This window comes from Scyliorhinus torazame, chromosome 2, assembly GCF_047496885.1.
Source record: "Scyliorhinus torazame isolate Kashiwa2021f chromosome 2, sScyTor2.1, whole genome shotgun sequence".
In the NCBI taxonomy this organism is placed as follows: Eukaryota; Metazoa; Chordata; class Chondrichthyes; order Carcharhiniformes; family Scyliorhinidae; genus Scyliorhinus; species Scyliorhinus torazame.
Window position 1 is genome coordinate 85,138 of NC_092708.1, and position 27,818 is coordinate 112,955.

A 27,818-nucleotide genomic window follows, 5' to 3' on the forward strand; every position below is an offset into this window, starting at 1 on the left:
GCGACCACTGCCTCTGCCTCCCTCCCTCGGAAGGCATCATGATTACATTCAGGGGCAGCATGGTAGCACAACGGTTATTGCTTCACAGCTCTAGGATCCCATGTTCGATTCTCGGCTTGGGTCACTGTCTGTGCGGAGTCTGCATGTTCTCCCAATGTCTGCATGGATTTCCTCCTGATGTTCGGTTTCCTCCCACAGTCCAAAGATGTGCAGGTTAGGTGGACTGGCCATGATAAATTTCCGTTTGTGTCCAAAAAAAAGTTAGGTGGGGTTACTGGGTTACGGGGATAGGGTGGAGGCGATGGCTTAAGTAGGGAGCTCTTTCAAAGGGCCGGTGCAGACTCGATGGGCAGAATGGCCTCCTTCTGCACTGTAAATTCTATAAGTCTATTAGCCTTCTAACATTGGCCGTTAACTGCCTGCCTTTGACAAACTCCACCTGGTCTTCCCCTATCACCCCCGGAACACAATTCTCTATCCTCGAGGCCACAATTTTGGCCAGCAATTTGCCATCGACATCCAGTAGGGAGATTGGTCTGTATGACCCACATTGCTCTGGGTCCTTCTCCCGCTTCAGGAACAATGAGATTAAAGTCTGTGACATTGTTGGGGATGAACACTCCGCTCCCTTGCCTCACCAGCAGCGGGTCCATCATCCCAGAAAAACTTTGTGCAAAATTCCACAGGGTAGCCATCCGGTCCTGGGGTCTTACCCGACTGCATGGACTCCAATTCCTCTACTACTTCCACAATCCCCCGACCCCTCCACCAATCCTTCCTCCACCTTTGGAAACTTCAACCCTTCCAAAAACTGCCTCATCATATTTGTCCTTCCAAAATGGACAACCTCACACTCTTCAGGGTTAAAGTCCATCTGCCACTTCTCAGCCCAGCTCTGCATCCTATCTATGTTTCTTTGCAGCCGACAACAGCCCTCCTCACTATCCACAACTCGACCAATCTTCGTATCATCTGCAAATTTACTGACCCACCCTTCAACTCCCTCATCCAAGTCATTAATGAAAATCACAAACAGCAGAGGACCCAGAACTGATCCCTGCGGTACGCCACTGGTAACTGGGATCCAGGCTGAATATTTGCCATCCACCATCACTCTCTGACTTCTATCGGTTAGCCAGTTCGTTATCCAACCTGCCAAATTTCCCACAATCCCATGCCTCCTTACTTTCTGCAGAAATCTACCATGGGGAATCTTATCAAATGCCTTACTAAAATCCATGTACACTACATCCACTGCTTTACCTTCATCCACATGCTTGGTCACCTCCTCAAAGAATTCAATAAGACTTGTAAGGCAAGACATTTTTCGTCAGTATTCACTCAGGAAAAAGAGAATGTTGTGGAGGAGAATGCTGAGACCCAGGCTATTAGAATAAATGGCATTGAGGTACGTAGGGAAGAGGTGTTGGCAATTCTGGACAGGCTGAAAATAGATAAGTCCCCGGGGCCTGATGGGGTTTATCCTAGGATTCTCTGGGAAGCCAGGGAAGAGATTGCTGAGCCTTTGGCTTTGATTTTTATGTCATCATTGGCTACAGGAATAGTGCCAGAGGACTGGAGAATAGCAAATGTGGTCCCTTTGTTCAAGAAGGGGAGTAGAGACAACCCCGGCAACTATAGACCGGTGAGCATCACGTCTGTTGTGGGTAAAGTCTTGGAGGGGATTATAAGAGACAAGATTTATAATCATCTAGATAGGAATAATATGATTAGGGATAGTCAACATGGCTTTGTGAAGGGTAGGTCATGCCTCACAAACCTTATCGAGTTCTTTGAGAAGGTGACTGAACAGGTAGACGAGGGTAGAGCAGTTGATGTGGTGTATATGGATTTCAGTAAAGCGTTTGATAAGGTTCCCCACGGTCGGCTATTGCAGAAAATACGGAGGCTGGAGATTGAGGGTGATTTAGAGATGTGGATCAGAAATTGGCTAGCTGAAAGAAGACAGAGGGTGGTGGTTGATGGGAAATGTTCAGAATGGAGTTCATTTACAAGTGGCGTACCACAAGGATCTGTTCTGGGGCCGTTGCTGTTTGTCATTTTTATCAATGACCTAGAGGAGGGCGCAGAAGGGTGGGTGAGTAAATTTGCAGACGACACTAAAGTCAGTGGTGTTGTCGACAGTGCGGAAGGATGTTGCAGGTTACAGAGGGACATAGATAAGCTGCAGAGCTGGGCTCAGAGGTGGCAAATGGAGTTGAATGTCGAGAAGTGTGAGGTGATTCATTTTGGAAGGAATAACAGGAATGCGGAATATTTGGCTAATGGTAAAATTCTTGGAAGTGTGGATGAGCAGAGGGATCTCGGTGTCCATGTACATAGATCCCTGAAAGTTGCCACCCAGGTTGATAGGGTTGTGAAGAAGGCCTATGGAGTGTTGGCCTTTATTGGTAGAGGGATTGAGTTCCGGAGTCATGAGGTAATGTTGCAGCTGTACAAAACTCTGGTACGGCCGTATTTGGAGTATTGCGTACAGTTCTGGTCACCTCATTATAGGAAGGACGTGGAAGCTTTGGAACGGGTGCAGAGGAGATTTACCAGGATGTTGCCTGGTATGGAGGGAAAATCTTATGAGGAAATCTTATGAGAAAATCTTTATCTAGGACAAAGGTTCGGCACAACATCGTGGGCCGAAGGGCCTGTTCTGTGCTGTATTTTCTATGTTCTATGTTCTATGAAAGGCTGATGGACTTGAGGTTGTTTTCGTTAGAGAGAAGAAGGTTAAGAGGAGACTTAATAGAGGCATACAAAATGATCAGAGAGTTAGTTAGGGTGGACAGTGAGAGCCTACTCCCGCGGATGGAAATGGCTAGCACGAGGGGACATAGCCTTAAACTGAGGGGCAATAGATATAGGACAGAGGTCAGATGTAGGTTCTTTACGCAAAGAGTGGTGAGGCCGTGGAATGCCCTACCTGCAACAGTAGTGAACTCGCCAACATTGAGGGCATTTAAAAGTTTATTGGATAAGCATATGGATGATAATGGCATAGTGTAGGTTAGATGGCTTTTGTTTTTTGACTTCCCATGTCGGTGCAACATCGTGGGCCGAAGGGCCTGTACTGCGCTGTATCGTTCTATGTTTGGGAAGTTAAAGTCACCCATAACTACTACCCTGTGACTTCTGCACCTTTCCAAAATCTGTTTCCCAAACTGTTCCTCCACATCTCTGCTACTATTGGGGGGCCTATAGAAACCCCCCAACAAGGTGACTGCTCCTTTCCTATTTCTGACTTCAACCCATACTGCCTCAGTAGGCTGATACTCCTCGAACTGCCTTTCTGCAGCTGTTATACTATCTCTAATTAACAATGCCACCCCCCCCCACCTCTTTTACCACCCTCCCTAATCTTATTGAAACATCTATAACCAGGGACGTCCAACAACCATTTCTGCCCCTCTTCTATCCAAGTTTCAGTGATGGCCACCACATCGTGGTCCCAAGTACCGATCCATGCCTTAAGCTCACCCACCTTATTCCTGATGCTTCTTGCGTTGAAGTATACACACTTCAACCCATCTCCGTGCCTGCAAGTACTCTCCTTTGTCAGTCTTCCCTTCCCCACTGCCTCATTACACGCTTTGGCGTCCTGAATATCGGCTTCCTTAGTTGCTGGACTACAAATCCGGTTCCCATTCCACTGCCAAATTAGTTTAAACCCTCCCAAAGAGTACTAGAAAACCTCCCTCCCAGGATATTGGTGCCCCTCTGGTTCAGATGCAACCCGTCCTACTTGTACAGGTCCCACCTTCCCTAGAATGCGCTCCAATTATCCAAATACCTGAAGCCCTCCCTCCTACACCATTCCTGCAGCCACGTGTTCAACTGCACTCTCTCCCTATTCCTAGCCTCGCTGACACGTGGCACCGGCAACAAACCAGAGATGACAACTCTGTCTGTCCTGGCTTTTAACTTCCAACCTAACTCCCTAAACTCATTTATTACCTCCACACCCCTTTTCCTACCTACGTCGTTGGTCCCAATGTGCACCACGACTTCTGGCTGCTCCCCCTCCCCCTTAAGGATCCTGAAGACACGATCTGAGACATCCCTGGCCCTGGCACCCGGGAGGCAACATACCTTCCGGGAGTCTCGCTCGCGATCACAGAATCTCCTATCTATTCCCCTATCCATTGAATCTCCTACAACTATTGCTTTTCTATTCTCCCCCTTTCCCTTCTGAGCCCCAGAGCCAGACACAGTGCCAGAGACCTGGCCGCTAGGGCCTTCCCCCGGTAGGTCATCCCCCCCAACAGCATCCAAAACGGCATACTTGTTTTGAAGGGGAACGGCCACGAGGGATCCCTGCACTGTCTGCCTGTTTGTTTGTTTTTCCCTGACTGTAACCCAGCTATTCTTGTCCTGTACCTTGGGTGTGGTTACCTCACTGTAACTCTTCTCTATCACCCCCTCTGCCTCCCGGATGATCCGACGTTCATCAAGCTTCAGCTCCAGTTCCCTAACACGGTCTTTGAGGAGCTGGAGTTAGAACATAGAACAATACAGTGCAGTACAGGCCCTTCGGCCCACGATGTTGCACCGACATGGGAAGTAAAAAAAAACAAAAGCCATCTAACCTACACTATGCCATTATCATCCGTATGCTTATCCAATAAACTTTTAAATGCCCTCAATGTTGGCGAGTTCACTGCTGTTGCAGGTAGGGCATTCCACGGCCTCACCACTCTTTGCGTAAAGAACCTACCTCTGACCTCTGTCCTATATCGATGACCCCTCAGTTTAAGGCTATGTCCCCTCATGCTAGCCATTTCCATCCGCGGGAGAAGGCTCTCACTGTCCACCCTATCTAACCCCCTGATCATTTTGTATGCCTCTATTAAGTCTCCTCTTAACCTTCTTCTCTCTAACGAAAACAACCTCAAGTCCATCAGCCTTTCCCCATAAGATTTTCCCTCCATACCAGGCAACATCCTGGTAAATCTCCTCTGCACCTGCTCCAAAGCTTCCACGTCCTTCCTATAATGCGGTGACCGGAACTGTACGCAATACTCCAAATGCGGCCGTACCAGAGTTTTGTACAGCTGCAACATGACCTCATGACTCCGGAACTCAATCCCTCTACCAATAAAGGCCAACACTCCATAGGCCTTCTTCACAACCCTATCAACCTGGGTGGCAACTTTCAGGGATCTATGTACATGGACACCTAGCTCATCCACACTTCCAAGAACTTTACCATTAGCCAAATATTCTGCATTCCTGTTATTCCTTCCAAAGTGAATCACCTCACACTTCTCTACATTAAACTCCATTTGCCACCTCACAGCCCAGCTCTGCAGCTTATCTATGTCCCTCTGTAACCTGCTACATCCTTCCGCACTGTCGACAACACCACCGACTTTAGTGTCGTCTGCAAATTTACTCACCCACCCTTCTGCGCCCTCCTCTAGGACATTTATAAAAATGACAAACAGCAACGGCCCCAGAATAGATCCTTGTGGTACGCCACTTGTAACTGAACTCCATTCTGAACATTTCCCATCAACCACCACCCTCTGTCTTCTTTCAGCTAGCCAATTTCTGATCCACATCTCTAAATCACCCTCAATCCCCAGCCTCCGTATTTTCTGCAATAGCCTACCGTGGGGAACCTTATCAAACGCTTTGCTGAAATCCATATACACCACATCAACTGCTCTACCCTCGTCTACTTGTTCAGTCACCTTCTCAAAGAACTCGATAAGGTTTGTGAGGCATGACCTACCCTTCACAAAGCCATGCTGACTATCCCTAATCATATTATTCCTATCTAGATGATTATAAATCTTGTCTCTTATAATCCCCTCCAAGACTTTACCCACAACAGACGTGAGGCTCACCGGTCTATATTTGCCGGGGTTGTCTCTACTCCCCTTCTTGAACAAAGGGACCACATTTGCTATCCTCCAGTCCTCTGGCACTATTCTTGTAGCCAATGATGACATAAAAATCAAAGCCAAAGGCCCAGCAATCTCTTCCCTGGCTTCCCAGAGAATCCTAGGATAAATCCCATCAGGCCCCGGGGACTTATCTATTTTCAGCCTGTCTAGAATTGCCAACACCTCTTCCCTACGTACCTCAATGCCATCTATTCTAATAGCCTGGGTCTCAGCATTCTCCTCCACAATATTATCTTTTTCTTGAGTGAATACTGACGAAAAATATTCATTTAGTATCTCGCCTGTCTCTTCAGACTCCACACACAACTTCCCATCCCTGTCCTTGACTGGCCCTACTCTTACCCTAGTCATTCTTTTATTCCTGACATACCTATAGAAAGCTTTTGGGTTTTCCTTGATCCTACCTGCCAAATACTTCTCATGTCCCCTCCTTGCTCGTCTTAGCTCTCTCTTTAGATCCTTCCTCGCTACCTTGTAACTATCCATCGCCCCAACTGAAACTTCACTCCTCATCTTCACATAGGCCTCCTTCTTCCTCTTAACACGAGATTCCACTTCTTTGGTAAACCACGGTTCCCTCGCTCGACGCCTTCCTCCCTGCCTGACCGGTACGTACTTATCAAGAACACGCAGTAGCTGTTCCTTAAACAAGCTCCACATATCCAGTGTGCCCAACACTTGCAGCCTACTTCTCCAACCTATCCCCCCCAAGTCATGTCTAATGGCATCATAATTGCCCTTCCCCCAGCTATAACTCTTGCCCTGCGGGGTATACTTATCCCTTTCCATCACTAACGTAAACGTCACCGAATTGTGGTCACTGTCCCCAAAGTGCTCACCTACCTCCAAATCTAACACCTGGCCTGGTTCATTACCCAAAACCAAATCCAATGTGGCCTCTCCTCTTGTTGGCCTGTCAACATATTGTGTCAGGAAACCCTCCTGCACACATTGTACAAAAAACGACCCATCTAATGTACTCGAACTATATCTTTTCCAGTCAATATTTGGAAAGTTAAAGTCTCCCATAATAACTACCCTGTTACTTTCGCTCTTATCCAGAATCATCTTCGCCATCCTTTCCTCTACATCCCTAGAACTATTTGGAGGCCTATAGAAAACTCCCAACAGGGTGACCTTTCCTTTCCTGTTTCTAACCTCAGCCCATACTACCTCGGAAGAAGAATCCCCATCTAGCATCCTCTCCGCCACCGTAATACTGTTTTTGACTAGCAGCGCCACACCTCCCCCTCTTTTGCCTCCTTCTCTGAGCTTACTAAAACACCTAAACCCCGGAACCTGCAACATCCATTCCTGTCCCTGCTCTATCCATGTCTCCAAAATGGCCACAACATCGAAGTCCCAGGTACCAACCCATGCTGCCAGTTCCCCTACCTTATTTCGTATACTCCTGGCATTGAAGTAGATACACTTCAAACCACCTACCTGAACACTGGCCCCTTCCTGCGAAGTCAATTCTGTGCTCCTGACCGCTATACTCTCAGTCTCTCGTACCCTAAAACTACAATCCAGGTTCCCATGCCCCTGCTGTATTAGTTTAAACCCCCCCCAAAGAGCACTGACAAATCTCCCCCCAGGATATTTGTGCCCCTCAGGTTCAGTTGGGTGCACTTCCCGCAGGTATCGTCAGCGGGGACACCGGTGATATCCCTCACCATCCACATCCTACAGGAGGAGCATGCAACTGGCCTAGCCTCCATCCCCTCTTACCTGACAGAATATAGCTGCCCTGTGGACCAACTGGATCTCCGCTCCGACTCTGCTCCCAGTCAGCTGCACTCACTGTAAACCCCTGGCTCTCTTCTCACTCTTTGCGGAAATGTAGGAAACAAAATGAAAGGAGCATCTTACTCCCTCCTCACCTAACTCCCTCAGTCACCAAACTCTCACTATAGCACTCAAATGCACCAAATTCAGCACTCCCTCAGTCACCAAACTCTCACAATAGCACTCAAATGCACCAAATTCAGCACTCCCTCAGTCACCAAACTCTCACAATAGCACTCAAATGCACCAAATTCAGCACTCAGTGCAAACAAAGTCTGCACTGTAGGGGATCACTTTTATACTGTGAATCTAGCCTCTGAAAACTGGCCTAATCCAATTAACTAATTAACAAGCTCCAGCTGCACGTGCCTACAAGTAGAAGCTTTGTTTAAAGCTGATTGAAAATTCACCTTCTTCTAAACCAAACAGCAACTTTTAAGTTAATTAACTAAATAAAAGACTAGACTTTAGATAAAAATGAAGCCTTGTACTCCCTCAGTCACCAAACTCTCACTATAGCACTCAAAGGCACCAAATACAGCACTCAGTGCAAACCCTATCCTATCTATTCCCTTCATAATTTTTGATGTTTCTATAAGATCCCCCCGCATCCTTCTAAATTCCAACGAATACAGTCCCAATCTACTCAACGTCTCCTCATAATCCAACCCCTTCAGCTCCGGGATTAACCGAGTGAATCTCCTCTGCACACCCTCCAGTGCCAGTACGTCCTTTCTCGGGTAAGGAGACCAAAACTGAACACAATACTCCAGGTGTGGCATCACTAACACCTTATACAATTGCAGCATAACCTCCCTAGTCTTAAACTCCATCCCTCTAGCAATGAAGGACAAAATTCCATTTGCCTTCTTAATCACCTGTTGCACCTGGAAACAAACTTTTTGCGACTCATGCACTAGCACACCCAGGTCTCTCTGCACAGCAGCATGTTTTAATATTTTATCATTCAAATAAATGAGAGAAGAAGGTTAAGAGGTGACTTGATTGAGGCATACAAGATGATCAGAGGATTGGAAAGGTTGGACAGTGAGAGCCTTTTTCCTCGGATGGTGATGTCTAGCACGAGGGGACATAGCTTTAAATTGAAGGGAGATAGATACAGGACAGATGTCAGAGGTAGGTTCTTTACTCAGAGAGTAGTAAGGGTGTGGAATGCCCTGCCTGCAACAGTAGTGGACTCGCCAACACTATGGGCATTCAAATGGTCATTGGATAGACGTATGGACAATAAGGGAACAGTGTAGATGGGCTTTAGAGTGGTTTCACAGGTCGGCGCAACATCAAGGGCCAAAGGGCCTGTACTGCGCTGTAATGTTCGATGTTCTACCACTCTTTTCTCATTGAAGACGTTCTTTAAACCTATGTAGTTAACTAAACTTCTTGTCATCTGTCCTACTGTCTCCCATCTGTGTCTGAGTGTCATATTTTCCTTTACAAGCCTCCTGTGAAGCACCTTGGAATGTTTTACTGTGTCAAAGGCACTGTATAAACACAAATTGTCATTGAAACTGTTGCTATGCTTCATAAATCCACGTCCCTCATCATTCGGGCAGCTGAATCCATCTGTTTTTCGAAGTCGCTGACTGAGATTCGGTTGTGAAGGCAAGAAATCTTATCACATCTGGCCTGGAATGGCATTCAGCATTATTGGAGTGGGGAGATCAGCATGATGCTCTTGTACTAAGTGCACTGCTTGTGTAGATTCAGGTGCATTAATGTGAAGTCATTCTCCTCACATTCAGCCAAGTGAAGCTGGTGGGAGTGGAACTTCCCCCCATTCCTGTGGAGTCACAGAAACAGGAGGAGGGCATTCAGCCTCCTCGGCCGGTTCTGTCACTCATCTGCATCATAGTAAATCTGTCTCGCCGTTCAGAGAGTATTCTGAGTTAACTTTCTTAGAGGGGGCCAGTGAGCTCAGTTGGTGAGATAGTTTGCGTGTGTTCCAAATCATGCCAACTTCGTGGGGTCAATCCGTATTCTGCTGTGGTGGCCTTGGGAGCCGCCTGCTTGCCCTTGCAGTCACCAAGAGCAAACCGTCGTAGACAACACAAAAGCTGCCAAGAGAACAGTGCCGGATGAAACACCCTGAGACGGTGAGCTGAGGAGCTGCCTTTAGACAAAGCACACACGGGGACGATGATGTTTCTTGGATCTGAACTGGGTGACCTCACACCGAACTCCAACTCGCACAGTTTATGTCCACTCGCTGAATCTGTCAATGTCCCTTTGCCCCTCCCTGCTCCCATTGATACTATTTACTGTGACACCTAACTTGGTGTCATCAGCAGATCTGAATATATGTGCTTCCCCATTGCTTCATCCAAATCATTTATAAATATGGTCAAAAGCTGAGGCCCGAGAACAGAAACGATATTGTTCAACTGGAAAGAGTGCAGATGAGATTTGTTGAAGTTGTACCAGACATTGGTAAGACCACACATGGAATACTTTGTTCAGTTCTGGTCGCCCTATTATAGGAAGGATATTGTTAAACTAGAAAGAGTGCATTGATTCATTGATTGATTGATATTTGTCACATGTACCGAAGTACAGTGAAAAGTATTTTTCTGCGGTCAAGGGAACGTACACAGTACGCACATAGTAGACAAAAAGAATAATCGACAGAGAACATTGACAGTGGTTGTTATGGGCGAGGCGTTTTCAGAACCCCAAAATGTATCATGGAGTTCAACCAACCTCCCCCTTAAATGTATTTGTTGCTTTTCCTGGCACATGGCTTGTTCCCTCGGTGTGGGATTCCAATTATGGACACGTGGGTTTTTAAACACAAAACTCTGTTTATTCCATGAACTCAACTTAACATCTTAAATAAACATTGGATCTCTTAACACCCCTTACTTCAAAGATAACTCAGAAAATATTGCAACAGTAAATAATTTCTTAAAATGTTCCTTCAAACTTCCAAGAGACTTAACACCTTTAAACAAAATCACATCAGGTTAAAGGCTTCATTATTATAAGTTTAAATCACCCAAATGATCCAGAGATGGTCTTTTATGGCAGAGATCCAGCTCACTGCAGAACACAGACACACACCCAGCTCCTTTTTAAACTGAAACTAAAAACCTGCAAAACTCAACTGCAAATATACCCCTGCTTTACCTCAAGCCCCATTTATAAGCTTCAAATATTGTTGGTCTTTATCTACTTGCACTCAGTTTCAGGGACTGGGATAGACCCAGGACTCCATTTAGCTACATCATTATTTAATAAATTTAAATTCTGTGCTCTTCCCTCTACATGTATCACCTGGCACTTCCACTAACTTGCATATATCTTATTGGAATTGTTCTTACTTTTGTATTATCAGAAATGTTTTAGATTGTGCTCCCAAACTCACTGATCTACAGTCCGAGTAAAAGTGGAGGCAGCAATGACCCCCTTGGGTACTCTACTTTCAAACCTTCTCCACACAAGCAAAACCAATTCACCAATTACAACACATCCGTTTCCCAAAGATTTAATCTTAACTGGGCACAAAGCTGTTGTTGACTATATAAACAATGGCATTGGGTAAAATAATTACATAATCAGTAGGACCCATAATCCTTTCCCCTGAAAAACCTATTGTGATACTAACCAGATCCTCCACATCTCCATCATTTTCAGGCTTCGCCAATTCGTCAATGGGTTTCTCTTCTGGAGCCAGAAACTGCAGATGTGAAAGAAACAACTCAGAATTACAAAGAACAAAGAAAAGAACAAAGAAAATTACAGCACAGGAACAGGCCCTTCGGCCCTCCAAGCCCTAGCCGACCATGCTGCCCATATAAACTAAAATCTTCTGCACTTCCGGGGTCTGTATCCCTCTATTCCCATCCTATTCATGTATTTGTCAAGCTGCCCCTTAAACGTCAGAAATGAGCAAGTAGACCAGGAGCATCTGCGGCAGAACAAGGCAGAGCTAGGGAGAGCTAGGCCACTAGCTTTGTTGAGCTCAGGAGTTATGCCTGATCAATATATCAGATAGAATCATAGGATTGCTACAGTGCAGAAGGAGGCCATTTGGCCCAACAAGTCTGCACCGACCCTCTGAAAGAGCACCCTACTTAAGCCCACACCTACACCGTATCCCCATAAACCAGGAACCACAGTTAACCTTTTGGACACTAAGGGACAATTTATCACGGCAAATCCACCTATGCACATCTTTGGCCTGCGGGAGGAAACCAGAGCACCCGGAGAAAAAGAGCACACGGGGAGAAAGTACAAACTCAACACTGACAGTGAACCAAGGATGGAATTGGATCCAGGTCCCTGCCGTTGTGAGGCAGCAGTGCTAACCGCTGCTGCCCCCCCCCCCCCCCCCGCCCCCCCCCCCCCCAACTTGTTGTATGCTGTTTGATTCCCAACACAGTCACACACAAAATGAAAGCAGACATGGTGGTGGAGTGGTTAGCGCTGCAGCCTCACAAAGATGTGCAGGTTAGGTGGATTGGCCATGCTAAATTGTCCCTTAATGTTCAAAGAAGTGTTGGTTCGGTGGGGCTACGGGATAGGGTGGAGGGGGGTGGCCTAGGTAGGGTTCTCTTTCAGAGGATCGATGCAGACTCGATGGGCCGAATAGCCTCCAGAATCCTATGACTCTATTTACCTGACACCTTTGCATTCCAATTCTCAGTGTACATTTCCCACTGTAATAAACAATAGCCCCTATAGCAGAAGCACTGCTCGCAGTACTTTAAGTTGTCCGATTGATGAGGGGTGAGCTGCATTGAAGGGGGGGAAAAAAATCAGCTATGCTACTATTTCTGTAAGGATTTAATTTGACCGGTTCAGTAACAGAAGTGTTCTCAAATAGTAAATAATAGTCCCAGGCCCGCAGAACCTGGAAAGCATGGGATACAACCCGTCTTTTGTCAAGTGATTAGTTTTACCTCTTTGGCTTCATCAATGGTCACTGTGCTTTCTGCAGCTTCATCATTTGTGATTAGAGTGAAAGCGTCTGCAATTAAGAGATAAATTGTAAATATTAATGTCAGCTATCACTCCCCACACAACTCCTGGATTCAACAGAACCCTGGTTGTACTGTGACGTTCTGGTCGGAATATTATGAAAAGGATAGGAAGGCGTTGGAGAAGATGTCGAGATAATTTGCAAGGACGGTCCCAAAAATATGGGGGTCTCTGTATCAGAAAAGAATTGACAAGCTGGGTCACTATTCTCAAAAAAAGAATGCCAAGGGGTGACCTAACCGAGGGTTTAGGATTATGGGAGGTTTTGATAGAGTTGATACAGAGAGAATGCTTCCTCTTGTGGGGAAGAGCAGAACTAGAAGCCATCAATATAAAATAGGGTGTTACTCAGAATGGAAGGTTGTGACGAGTGGTGTTCCACAGGGATCTATGCTGGGGCCTCTGTTGTTTGTAGTATACATAAGCGATTTGGAGGTCTGATTAGTAAGTTTGTGGATGACACCAAGGTTGGTGGAGTGGCAGATGCTGTTGAGGATTGTCAGAGGTTACAGTAGGACATAGATAGGTTGGAGACTTGGGTAGAGAAATGGAGTTTAATCCGGACAAATGTGAGGTAATGCATTTTGGTAGGTCTAACATAGAGGGGAAATATACCCTAAATGGCAAAACTCTTAGGAATATAGAAAGTCAGAGAGATCTGGCCGTACAGGTCCACAGATCTTTGAAAGTGGCAACACAAGTGGACAAGGTAGTCAAGAAAGCATATGGGCCCTGCTGCCTCACGGCGCCGAGGTCGCAGGTTTGATCCCGGCTCTGGGTCACTGTCCGTGTGGAGTTTGCACATTCTCCCTGTGTTTGCGTGGGTTTCGCCCCCACAACCCAAAGATTTGCAATTCAGGTGGATTGGCCACGTTAAATTGCCCCTTAATTGGAAAAAATGAATTGGGTACTCTAAATTTTTTTTTTTTTAAAAGAAAGCATACGGAATGCTTGCCTTCATTGGACAGGGCATTGAGCATAAAAACTGGCAAGTCATGCTACAGTTGTACAGAACCTTGGTACGGCCGCACTTGGAATATTGCGCACAATTCTGGCCGCCACATTACCGGAAGAATGTGGAGGCTTTGGAGAGTGTACAGAGGAGGTTTACCAGGATGTTGCCTGGTCTGGAGAGTGCTAGCAGCTGTGCAGAGAGGCTGAATAGACTCAGACTGTTTTCATTAGAAAGACGGAGGTTGAGGGGTGACCTGATAGAGATCTACAAGATTATGAGGGGCGTGGATAGAGTGGATGGGCAGGCACTCTTTCCCAGGGTGGAGGGGTCAGTCACCAGGGGGCAGAGGTTTAAGGTCCGTGGGGCAAAGGTTAGAGGAGATGTGTGAGGCAGGTTCCATCCCAGGTGGCGGGAGGATAGAATCTCGCCACCAGTGAATGGCGCGCGGCCAGGAAACATGTCGCTCGGGGACCCGAGAATCCCGCCCTCTATTGTTTGGCTAAAGATTTAGTATAAAAACTTGACTTTTACCCGAGGATATAAGGTTATGATTAATAACTACTAATAAATAATATATTAATAATTAATAATATATATTAAAGTTTTCCATCTTGGTCTCATCAGGGCATTTACAAAAATACAATGTCAGGGAAAACAACAAAATGTATACTGTATGGCATTCTTCTTATACAGCATCAATTTTGTTGATTTCCCTGACATTGTATTCTTGTGAATGTCCTGAGAAGTGCAAGATAGAAAACTTCAACAAAAATCTTTTTTTCAGCAATGTTTAAGTTCTAGACCACAAAACAACTAATTAATATATACACAGTACAATAATCAATACGTATTGTATAACAAACAAGATATATGGTATAAGAAATAATATATGTATGGTAAAATAACTAAACTATATGGTATAATGACACATAATATCAACAATCTGCACCTGGTCTGATAGGATTCTCATTACCCGGACTCACCAACTTGGCAATGATTTTAAATGACATTGATATTAACCAATGAGGTTGGTAGGGTGGCCATTTGGAATTGCCCAGCCTTTAATCGTCATAATTTAACGTCAAAGCCAATTAAAATCATTTCGACTGGTGGAGACACGTGCCAACAAAGAAACATCCTGTTGGACATTTCTCTGGTTAAGTATTTCCAAATTCAAAACACCAGACTGAAATTCTGATGAAAGGTCACTGTCCTGAATTGTTGATGTTTACACTGCCCGAACGGCGGGTTTGAAGGCGGGGTGGCATGAAAAAACGCAGCAGACGGCCTTCCTCATATCCGCCCTCCTTTGGGCCTGTTGGGGGGAAGTGGGGCTGGTCAAGGTGCGGGATCTATATTTGGGGGAAGGGTTCGCCAGTCTGGAGAAGCTAAGGGAGAGGGTAGAGATGCCGAGGGGGAGTGAGTTCAGGTATCTGCAGGTTAGGGACTTTGCACAAAAGGTCTGGAGGGGGTTCCCTAGATTGCCGGGATACACCCTGCTGGAGCCACTGCCGCTTCCGGGTGGGGAAGGATTGGATTGGATTTGTTTATTGTCACGTGTACCAAGGAACAGTGAAAAGTATTTTTCTGCGAGCAGCCCAAACAGATCAAATAGTACATGAAAAGAAAAGAAAATACATAATAGGGCAAGACAAGGGGAGGGAAGAATTGGGAATGTATACAAGTGGCTGGGGGAGCAGGGAGGCGAAGATCAAGGAGAAATGGGAAGGGGAGTTGGGAGGGGAGATCAGTTGGGGAGCATGGAGTGAGGCACTGCAGAGGGTAAACGGGACCTCCTCATGTATAAGGATGAGTCTGATACAGTTTATGGTGGTGCCCATGTTGCATATGACTCGGGCGAGAATCAGTGGGTTCTTCTAGGGGGTAGCAGATGAATGTGAGAGGTGTAGGCGGGGGCCAGCGAAACACGGGAGTGTTCGCGGTCTTAAGCCAGGATAGTAGAGGAGGTGGAGGATCCGGACCCTTTGGTGGCGATATTTGGGGTCTCAGAGAAGCCGGAGCTCTTGGAGAGGAGGAAGGTCGATGTCGTGGCCTTCGTTTCTCTGATTGCATGGCGGCAAATTTTGCTGGAGTGGCGGTCGGCATCGCCACCAGGGGTAGCGGCTTGGTTGGGTGACCTGTACAACTTCCTGCGGTTGGAGAAGATAAAGTATGAGTTAAGGGGCTCTGCAGAGGTGGGGGATGTTTGTAACCGTGTTTGAGGAGCTGTTCATCACGGGAAAGTGGGTGGGGGAGTGAATGTTTCCTGGGGTGTTTATTTGTTGTAACCCGTTTTGATACATGTTTGTAATAAAATACATTGTTTTAAAAACTGCCCCCACCACCCTCTTGAACACAGGGTCCACCCTCTTGGTGGACAAGGATAGGAGTGGTCCTAGGATGAATGTGCTAAATTGGGGGAAGGCTAATTATAACAATATTAGGCGGGAACTGAAGAACATAGATTGGGGGCGGATGTTTGAGGGCAAATCAACATCTGACATGTGGGAGGCTTTCAAGTGTCAGTTGAAAGGAATTCAGGACCGGCATGTTCCTGTGAGGAAGAAGGATAAATACGGCAATTTTCGGGAACCTTGGATGACGAGGGATATTGTAGGCCTCGTCAAGAAGAAAAAGGAGGCATTTGTCAGGGCTAAAAGGCTGGGAACAGACGAAGCCTGCGTGGAATATAAGGAAAGTAGGAAGGAACTTAAGCAAGGAGTCAGGAGGGCTAGAAGGGGTCACGAAAAGTCATTGGCAAATAGGGTTAAGGAAAATCCCAATGCTTTTTACACGTACATAAAAAGCAAGAGGGTAGCCAGGGAAAGGGTTGGCCCACTGAAGGATAGGCAAGGGAATCTATGTGTGGAGCCAGAGGAAATGGGCGAGGTACTAAATTAATACTTTGCATCGGTATTCACCAAAGAGAAGGAATTGGTAGATGTTGAGTCTGGAGAAGGGGGTGTAGATAGCCTGGGTCACATTGTGATCCAAAAAGACGAGGTGTTGGGTGTCTTAAAAAATATTAAGGTAGATAAGTCCCCAGGGCCTGATGGGATCTACCCCAGAATACTGAAGGAGGCTGGAGAGGAAATTGCTGAGGCCTTGACAGAAATCTTTGGATCCTCGCTGTCTTCAGGGGATGTCCCGGAGGACTGGAGAATAGCCAATGTTGTTCCTCTGTTTAAGAAGGGTAGCAAGGATAATCCCGGGAACTACAGGCCGGTGAGCCTTACTTCAGTGGTAGGGAAATTACTGGAGAGAATTCTTCGAGACAGGATCTACTCCCATTTGGAAGCAAATGGACGTATTAGTGAGAGGCAGCACGGTTTTGTGAAGGGCAGGTCGTGTCTCACTAACTTGATAAGAGTTTTTTGAGGAGGTCACTAAGATGATTGATGCAGGCAGGGCAATGGATGTTGTCTATATGGACTTCAGTAAGGCCTTTGACAAGGTCCCTCATGGTAGACTAGTACAAAAGGTGAAGTCACACGGGATCAGGGGTGAGCTGGCAAGATGGATACAGAACTGGCTAGGCCATAGAAGGCAGAGAGTAGCAATGGAAGGATGCTTTTCTCATTGGAGGGCTGTGACCAGTGGTGTTCCACAGGGATCAGTGCTGGGACCTTTGCTCTTTGTAGTTTATATAAATGATTTGGAGGAAAATGTAACTGGTCTGATTAGTAAGTTTGCAGACGACACAAAGGTTGGTGGAATTGCGGATAGCGATGAGGACTGTCGGAGGATACAGCAGGATTTAGATTGTCTGGAGACTTGGGCGGAGAGATGGCAGATGGAGTTTAATCCGGACAAATGTGAGGTAATGCATTTTGGAAGGACTAACGCAGGTAGGGAATATACAGTGAATGGTAGAACCTTCAAGAGTATTGAAAGTCAAAGAGATCTAGGAGTACAGGTCCACAGGTCATTGAAAGTGGCAACACAGGTGGAGAAGGTAGTCAAGAAGGCATACGGCATGCTTGCCTTCATTGGCCGGGGCATTGAGTATAAGAATTGGCAAGTCAGGTTTCAGCTATATAGAACCTTAGTTAGGCCACACTTGGAGTATAGTGTTCAATTCTGGTCGCCACACTACCAGAAGGATGTGGAGGCTTTAGAGAGGGTGCAGAAGAGATTTACCAGAATGTTGCCTGGTATGGAGGGCATTAGCTATGAGGAGGGGTTGAATAAACTCGGTTTGTTCTCACTGGAACGAAGGAGGTTGAGGGGAGACCTGATAGAGGTATACAAAATTATGAGGGGCATAGACAGAGTGGATAGTCAGAGGCTTTTCCCCAGGGTAGAGGGGTCAATTACTAGGGGGCATAGGTTTAAGGTGAGAGGGGCAAGGTTTAGAGTAGATGTACGAGGCAAGTTTTTTACGCAGAGGGTAGTGGGTGCCTGGAACTCGCTACCGGAGGAGGTGGTGGAAGCAGGGACGATAGTGACATTTAAGGGGCATCTTGACAAATACATGAATAGGATGGGAATAGAAGGATACGGACCCAGGAAGTGTAGAAGATTGTAGTTTAGTCGGGCAGCATGGTCAGCGCGGGCTTGGAGGGCCGAAGGGCCTGTTCCTGTGCTGTACATTTCTTTGTTCTTTGTAACCCCAACTGTCCTCGCTGAGACCCCCAACCCCAGACGTATCTCGGCTTCTCGGCATGGCGGGGCTGCCTGCAGGCCTGTTGTGCCAGCCTTGGCCGTGCTCCCTGCTGCCACTGCCGGGATTACAGAGCTGGCAGCGATCAAATGGCTGACATTTCTCTGAGGCGAGATTGTCTCCGGTGAGCAGGCTCCCCTCTTGGGGGGGGGAGGGGGGGGGGGGGCGGGGGGGAGAGTACCCCATGAAATTCAGCCCACTAAATATTATTGCCCTCTGCAGAGACAGCCAACCTGATGACTATTGCAGGATTTCCTGTTTTTATTCTGGACAGAAGGGCTCCTGATACAGGAATGAAGAATGGCCACTGAAAACTGGATTTGCCAGTACATAACGGGATGAATGGCCATCCTAGCCTTGGGATGTTTTACTATATTAAAGGTACTGGAATGCAAGTTGTTGTTCTCTTACATCTTACACATGTTTGGTGAACAAATGGAATAATGAAATGCTTCCCACCTTTCACGATCAACTTCCAGAAGTCTTGTAGCCCCTTTGCCTCCACATTCTCCTTTAGGGTTTTCAGTAACATGTTGAAGAGTTTAGATTCTCCAGCCTGGAAATCAATTAAAAGGCAATAGGACAGTTTTAACTTACAAAAGCAGCGCCCAGGATATAAACTACAAACATCACACCTATCCAAACTGGTGCATTAACAACATCATTCACCTACTTAAAGTGAGATATAAACGACTATATTATTTATCTAGCAAACCTTTGTTACAATCCCAGAGCAGAAGCCCAGATTTTGTTACAATCTAGTTGTTTAAAGTAGACAAAATTTGAAATCACAATTACTTACCAATAGAATAAAGCTGCAAGATTCCGTGGTTCCAAGCAAACAGAAAAATATTTACTGTACAAGAGGCAACAAACCAAACAGTCAATACTATCTATCTCATAGTCCAGCATACAGATTTAACATAAATTAACAGGCAACTGGTGCTCAAGCACACCACCACTGCACACCCACCAAGACAGGTCACTAAACTTCCTCATCAATCCACCAAGATATCAGTCAACACTAAGAGTTGCAGAAATTCTTTAAACCTCTGTCTTCCTTACACAGAATTTTCTGCTCTTCTCCTTCAAACAGTTCACCTGTACCCCAACCGACGGCAGTTCTACTCGCCCCAAGTTCCACAGGTACAATCCTCACAGGAACGGCACACTAATCCAGGTCCCCCTCAAATCTGTTCCCAGGTCCAGCTTTCTCTGTCTTCCTTGTAAGTTGAGCTGACTTACTACACAAGGCTGTAACTCCCTGTGGTGGCCAGGTGACACTCTACATAGGCACGCTCCCAGAAACTGAACTGGACCAGCCATATAAATACTGTGGCTACAAGAGCAGGTCAGAGGCTGGGAGTTCTGCAGCGACTAACCCAACTCTCAAATCCCCAAAGCCTGTCCACCATGGACAAGTCCAAGTCAAGAGTGTGATGGAAACTCTCCACTAGCTTGCTTGAGCGCATCTTCAGCTGAACTCAAGAAACTTGACAACATCCAGCCTGCCCGATTGGCAGCACCACCTTCAATTTACACTCTGCCCACCACCGACGCACAGTGTGTATCATCCAAGAACTGCATTGCAAAAACTCATCAAGGCTCCTTCAACAGCACTTTCTAAACCCGTAACCATGACCGTGTAGAAGGAAAAGAGCAGCAAATGCACGGGAACAAATTCCCCTCCAAGCCACACATCATTCCGACTTGGAATTGTATCACCATTCCTTTGCTGTTGATTGGTTAACCTCCCTGAATTTCCTTCCTAAGAGCACTGTGGGTGCACCTACACCACATACACTGCAGTTCAAGAAGGCAGCTCACCACCACCTTCTCAAGGGCAATGAAGAATGGGCAATGTAGGTGCTGGCCTTGCCAGCGAGGCTCGTAGAAACACAGGAATTAGGAAAAGTAGCCAATTCAGCCCTTCGAGCTTGCTCCGCCACTCAATCAGATCATGGACATTCTCTTCCTGGTCTCAAAGCCACCTCCTCATCTGCTTCCCATATCCCTTAAACACATTCTTTTTATCAGAAGTACGTCTATCTCCTATGTCCCGTGAAAAACACCAGTCAACAACTGGTTCTGGGGTTCTCGGAGTCTCAATCTCTAAGCTGCACTGAGCAACTACTCCTTGGCTTCCCGGAGCCAAACTTCGTAGCAGCACAGAGCTACCGGGACTTCTCTGAATCCTAGGGCATGATTCTCCAGCCTCGTTACGCTCTAACAAGGCCGGTGATTAGCGGGACGCCAAAAACGAGACCCGCGCCAGGCACCATGCAACTGGCCCGCTCCCATAGGTGAAATCGGATATCGCTGTAGCATGGCGAGAAACCAATTATCGCCACTTAAGCCCCATTTCCAAACAATTAACGAGTGACCCCATATCCAATGGCCTCTCGTCATTCAGCGGCCTCCCCAGCGAGTGGTCAACCTGGTGCCGATTAGTATTCCTTTTGAAAAAGTGAACCTGGCGGAAGGGCTTCTATGGGGAGCCGAGGAGGTGAGCAGCCATCTTCGCTCACAAGCAACCAGCCTGGGGGCGCTGGGCATCTCACCCCAGTGCTCAGTGTAGGGGTGGGGGACCCTCCATAGGGGTGGGCCGCCAAATGGGGTGGGGGGGGGGTGGGTGGGGGTGGGTGGGGAGGAGAATCCGCTGGGTGGGTAACTGGGGGGGGGGGGGGGGCAAATGCTCGCGGCACCACCATGCCAACCTCATTCTAGGGGCAACGCCTGTCCCCACCCATAACCCCCTTTGACTGCCGAGGCCTCTGGCCGTGCAGCTGAAAGCTATTGCTTCTAGGGAATTGGCAATGGTGGTTAAGTGAGCACTTCACACATAAAGTGGATTTCCGTGGGTGAAAGGGCAATGTAGCTTGTGGGAGTCATAGCCTCGCATTCCAATCACACCTTGATGCCTGAACAATGGGGGAGGCAACACCACACACGCAACATCCGAAAACCCAGGGGATGGGACAAAGCTCCGGGGACATGTCCACGGCGAGAGGGTGAGTGAGCGTCATGGGGAGGGGTGTGGGGGAGGGGGATGATTGGCGAAATGGGCAAAGGGTCCAGGGGGCAGCCTGCATTGCAGAAGGAAGTGACAGAGGCATCATAATGGTTGCGCAAAAGGTGTTTAAGATTTTGTACAAACCCCACTCCTGATGGTGCCCCTCCATCCACCCTCCCAACCCTCACCCCGGGATGGCCCTCAGTGCCCACTCCTCCTGGTGGGTGCCCATAGAGTCCTGGGTTCACCTTGGGATGGAGGGGCAGCTGGATCGAGCCCCGGCTGCCCCGCATCATCTGGCTCTGCCAGCTCTGGTGGTTCCTCATAGTCAGCACCATTGTGTCGACGCCCTCGGCGATGCTCCTCAGTGACTGGGGCAAGCTCCGCAGTGCCTCGGCAATGCCCACCTTCGACAAGCTCCGCAGCATGTTGGCAATGCCCACCTGCGACTGGGACAAGCTCCACAGCATCTCGGCAATGCCCACCTGCGACTGGGCCAAGCTCTGCAGCGCCTCGGCAATGCCCACCTGCGACTGGGACAAGCTCCGCAGCGTCTCGGCCAGTCCCATCTGAGAGCGGGACATGTCCCACAGAACCGCATCAACGTTTTTTTTTAGAAATGTTTTCTATTGGGTTTTCGAACATAATATATTTACAGGTGTACACAAAGAACAAAAAACTGAGAAGATAATACAAACAAGAGAAAAACAACAACGCTATACAGTTAGCAAAATCAGGTAAATAACAAATAACAAGCTTTGCGCAAGTCAAGGACACAGCCGGAGCGAGACCATCCGGAGTGGGAATTTGGAACTTGGTAATTTGGTGCAGTAGGTAATTTGGTGTGGAGTGGGAGGGGGTGCTTTTTCCCGACTGTTTTATTCTCTCTCTTTCTTCTGGCCTGTAACTTTTAATCTGCAGGGAGAGAACCAGAGAGCATCTGAGACCCTCGGAAGGTAAGTAAGTGATTTTTATTCATTTTTACTTTTATTACCTTTTCAAATTGTGTGTGTGTGGGGGGGGTGGGGGGGGGGAACTGAAGTGACATCACAGAAAAGCTGTGACCTGATTGGCTGGTTGGGAATCTACACTAAATTAAACAATTAAGCATTGTTAAACTAATTAAACATAATTGCTTATTACTTAATTATAATTTCGAGGGGTATCTAAGCCAGGGATCGGAGAGAACTGTATTTAGCTTTCACATTTATAGTAGAAATCGAGTGCTAGGAAACATACAGTTAACAGTAACTTTTTAAAAAAACTTTTAAATTTAATTTACTAATTAATTGACGCAATGTCAATTAGAGGGGTGTAGTGCTCTGACTGTGAGATGTGGCAGGTCCGGGAGGCTTCCAGTGTCCCGGGTGGCTTCATCTGCAGAAAGTGCACCCAACTGGAGCTCCTCACAGACCGCATGGTTCGGTTGGAGCAGCAGTTGGATGCACTTAGGTGCATCAAGGTGGCGGAAAGCGTCATAGATAGCAGTTATATAAATGTGGTCACAGCCAAGGTGCAGGCAGAGAAATGGGTGACCACCAGAAAGGGCAGGCAGTCAGTGCAAGAATCCTCTGTGGTTATCCCCCTCTCGAACAGGTATACCCCTTTGGATACTGTCGGGGGGATAGACTATCAGGGGAAAACAGCAGCAGCCAGAGCAGTGGCACCACGGCTGTCTCTGATGTTCAGAAGGGAGGGTCAAAGCGTAGAAGAGCAATAGTAATAGGGCACTCTATAGTCAGGGGCACAGATAGGCATTTCTGTGGATGTGAAAGAGACTCCAGAATGGTATGCTGTCTTCCTGGTGCCAGGGTCCAGGATTTCTCCAAACGGGTAGCGGGCATCCTGAAGGGGGAGGGCAAACAGGCAGAGGTCGTTGTACACATTGGTACTAACGACATAGGCAGGAAGGAGCACGAGGTCCTGCAGCAGGAGTTTAGGGAGCTAGGCAGAAAGTTAAAAGACAGGACCTTTAGGGTTGTAATCTCGGGATTACTCCCTGTGCCAAGTGCCAGTGAGGCTAGAAATAGGAAGATAGAGCAGCTAAACACGTGGCTAAACAGCTGGTGTAGGAGGGAGGGTTTCCGTTATCTGGACCACTGGGAGCTCTTCCGGGGCAGGTGTGACCTATATAAGGAGGACGGGTTGCATCTAAACTGGAGAGGCATAAATACCAAGGCCGCGAGGTTTGCTAGTGTCACACGGGAGGGTTTAAACTAGTATGGCAGGGGTGTGGGCACGGGAGCAATAGGTCAGAAGGTGAGAGCATTGGGGGAGAACTAGGGAACAGGGCCAGTATGGCTCTGAGGCAGAGCAGACAGGGTGAAGTTGCTGAACATAGCAGGTCTGGTGGCCTGAAATGCATATGTTTTAATGCAAGAAGTGTTACGGGTAAGGCAGATGAACTTAGAGCTTGGATTAGTACTCGTAACTATGATGTTGTTGCCATTACAGAGACCTGGTTGAGGGAAGGGTAGGATTGGCAGCTAAACGTTCCAGGATTTAGATGTTGCAGGCGGGATAGAGGGGGATGTAAAAGGGGTGGCGGAGTTGCGCTACTGGTTATGGAGAATATCACAGCTGTACTACGGGAGGACAGCTCAGAGGGCAGTGAGGCTATATGGGTAGAGATCAGGAATAAGAAGGGTGCAGTCACAATGTTGGGGGTTTACTACAGGCCTCCCTACAGCCAGCGGGAGATAGAGGAGCAGATAGGTAGACAGATTTTGGAAAAGAGTAAAAACAGGGTTGTTGTGATGGGAGACTTCAACTTCCCCAATATTGACTGGGACTCACTTAGTGCCAGGGGCTTCGACGGGGCAGAGTTTGTAAGGAGCATCCAGGAGGGCTTCTTAAAACAATATGTAGACAGTCCAACTAGGGAAGGGGCTGTACTGGACCTGGTATTGGGGAATGAGCCCGGCCAGGTGGTAGATGTTTCGGTAGGGGAGCATTTTGGTAACAGTGACCACAATTCAGTAAGTTTTAAAGTGCTGGTGGACAAGGATAAGAGTGGTCCTGGGGTGAATGTGCTAAATTGGGGAAGGCTAATTATAACAATATTAGGCGGGAACTGAAGAACCTAGATTGGGGGCGGATGTTTGAGGGCAAATCAACATCTGACATGTGGGAGGCTTTCAAGTGTCAGTTGAAAGGAATTCAGGACCGGCATGTTCCTGTGAGGAAGAAGGATAAATACGGCAGTTTTCGGGAACCTTGGAGAACGAGAGATATTGTAGGCCTCGTCAAAAAGAAAAAGGAGGCATTTGTCAGGGCTAAAAGAACAAAACAAAGTACAAAGAAATGTACAGCACAGGAACAGGCCCTTCGGCCCTCCAAGCCCGTGCCGACCATGCTGCCCGACTAAACTACAATCTTCTACACTTCCTGGGTCCGTATCCCTCTATTCCCATCCTATTCATGTATTTGTCAAGATGCCCCTTAAATGTCACTATCGTCCCTGCTTCCACCACCTCCTCCGGTAGCAAGTTCCAGGCACCCACAACCCTCTGTGTAAAAAACTTGCCTCGTACATCTACTCTAACCTTGCCCCTCTCACCTTAAATCTATGCCCCCTAGTAATTGACCCCTCTACCCCGGGGAAAAGCCTCTGACTATCCACTCTGTCTATGCCCCTCATAATTTTGTAGACCTCTATCAGGTCGCCCCTCAACCTCCTTCGTTCCAGTGAGAACAAACCGAGTTTATTTAACTGCTCCTCATAGCTAATGCCCTCCCTATCAGGCAACATTCTGGTAAATCTCTTCTGCACCCTCTCTAAAGCCTCCACATCCTTCTGGTAGTGTGGCGACCAGAATTGAACACTATACTCCAAGTGTGGCCTAACTAAGGTTCTATACAGCTGCAACATGACTTGCCAATTCTTATACTCAATGCCCCGGCCAATGAAGGCAAGCATGCCGTATGCCTTCTTGACGACCTTCTCCACCTGTGTTGCCCCTTTCAGTGACCTGTGGCCATGTACTCCTAGATCTCTTTGACTTTCAATACTCTTGAGGGTTCTACCATTCACTGTATATTCCCTACCTGCATTAGACCTTCCAAAATGCAGTACCTCACATTTGTCCGGATTAAACTCCATCTGCCATCTCTCCACCCAAGTCTCCAAACAATCTAAATCCTGCTGTATCCTCTGACAGTCTTCATCGCAATCCGCAATTCCACTAACCTTTGTGTCGTCTGCAAACTTACTAATCAGACCAGTTACATGCCCCTTCCTGCCTATGTTGTTAGTACCAATATGTACAACGACCTCTGTATGTTTGCCCTCCCCCTTCAGGATGCCCTCTACCCGTTCGGAGACATCCTGGACCCTGGTTCCAGGGAGGCAACATCCCATCCTGTAGTCTCTTTCACGTCCACAGAAGCGCCTATCTGTGCCCCTGACTATAGAGTCCCCTATTACTATTGCTCTTCTGCGCTTTGACCCTCCCTTCTGAACATCAGAGCCAGCCGTGGTGCCACTGCTCTGGCTGCTGCTGTTTTCCCCTGATAGGCTATCCCCCCCGACAGTATCCAAAGGGGTATACCTGTTCGAGAGGGGGACAACCACAGGGGATTCCTGCACTGACTGCCTGCCCTTTCTGGTGGTCAGCCATTTCTCTGCCTGCACCTTGGGTGTGACCACATTTATATAACTGCGATCTATGAAGGGGCAGCACGGTAGCATTGTGGATAGCACAATTGCTTCACAGCTCCAGGGTCCCAGGTTCGATTCCGGCTTGGGTCACTGTCTGTGCGGAGTCTGCACATACTCCCCGTGTGTGCGTGGGTTTCCTCCGGGTGCTCCGGTTTCCTCCCACAGTCCAAAGATGTGCAGGTTAGGTGGATTGGGTATGCTAAATTGCCCTTAGTGTCCAAAATTGCCCATAGTGTTGGGTGGGGTTGCTGGGTTATGGGGATTGGGTGGAGGTGTGGACCTTGGATAGGTTGCTCTTTCCAAGAGCCGGTGCAGACTCGATGGGCCGAATGGTCTCCTTCGGCACTGTAAATACTATGAACTATGATGCTTTCCGCCACCTGCATGCTCCCAAGTGCATCCAATTGCTGCTCCAACCGAACCATGCGGTCTGTGAGGAGCTCCAGTTGGGTGCACTTTCTGCAGATGTAGCCATCCGGGACGCTGGAAGCCTCCCGGACCTGCCACATCTCACAGTCAGAGCACTGCACCCCTCTAACTGGCTGGGAACAGACGAAGCCTGTGTGGAATATAAGGAAAGTAGGAAGGAACTTAAGCAAGGAGTCAGGAGGGCTAGAAGGGGTCACGAAATGTCATTGGTAAATAGGGTTAAGGAAAATCCCAAGGCATTTTACACGTACACAAAAAGCAAGAGGGTAGCCAGGGAAAGGGTTGGCCCACTGAAGGATAGGCAAGGGAATCGCTGTGTGGAGCCAGAGGAAATGGGCGAGGTACTAAATGAATACTTTGCATCAGTATTCACCAAAGAGAAGGAATTGGTAGATGTTGAGTCTGGAGAAGGGTGTGTAGATACCCTGGGTCATATTGAGATCCAAAAAGACGAGGTATTGGGCGTCTTGAAAAATATTAAGGTAGGTAAGTCCCCAGGGCCTGATGGGATATACCCCAGAATACTGAAGGAGGCTCGAGAGGAAATTGCTGAGGCCTTGACAAAAATCTTTGGATCCACACTGTCTTCAGGTGATGTCCCGGAGGACTGGAGAATAGCCAATGCTGTTCCTCTGTTTAAGAAGGGTAGCAAGGATAATCCAGGGAACTACAGGCCGGTGAGCCTTACGTCAGTGGTAGGGAAATTACTGGAGAGAATTCTTCGAGACAGGAACTACTCCCATTTGGAAGCAAATTAACATATTAGTGAGAGGCAGCATGGTTTTGTGAAGGGGAGGTCGTGTCTCACTAACTTGATAGAGTTTTTCGAAGAGGTCACAAAGATGATTGATGCAGGTAGGGCAGTGGATGTTGTCTACATGGACTTCAGTAAGGCCTCTGACAAGGTCCCTCACGGTACACTAGTACAAAAGGTGAAGTCACACAGGATCAGGGGTGAGCTGGCAAGGTGGATACCAGAAGGCCATAAGACATAGGAGCGGAAGTAAGGCCATTCGGCCCATCGAGTCCACTCCACCATTCAATCATGGCTGGTTTCAACTCCATTTACCCGCTCTCTCTCCATAGCCCTTAATTCCTCGAGAAATCAAGAATTTATCAACTTCTGTCTTAAAGACACTCAACGTCCCGGCCTCCACCGCCCTCTGTGGCAATGAATTCCACAGACCCACCACTCTCTGGCTGAAGAAATTTCTCCTCACCTCTGTTCTAAAGTGACTTCCTTTTATTCTTAGGCTGTGCCCCCGGGTCCTAGTCTCCCCTGCTAATGGAAACAACTTCCCTACGTCCACCCTATCTAAGCCATTCATTATCTTGTAAGTTTCTATTAGATCTCCCCTCAACCTCCTAAACTCCAAAGAATATAATCCCAG

General features: G+C 47.5%; 1 protein-coding gene across 1 annotated transcript in view; it reads right to left on the minus strand.

Moving 5' to 3' along the window:
• The window catches only part of xrcc5 (X-ray repair complementing defective repair in Chinese hamster cells 5), a 361,785-nt gene that overhangs the window by 26,382 nt on the left and 307,585 nt on the right, over nt 1–27,818 (minus strand). Inside the window, exons 14-16 of the mRNA XM_072468320.1 lie at nt 18,785–18,881; nt 12,629–12,696; nt 11,332–11,403 (exon numbers count right to left, since the gene is read on the minus strand). Coding sequence (XP_072324421.1) covers nt 11,332–11,403; nt 12,629–12,696; nt 18,785–18,881 — 237 coding nt within the window. The remainder of the gene's footprint in view (nt 1–11,331; nt 11,404–12,628; nt 12,697–18,784; nt 18,882–27,818) is intronic.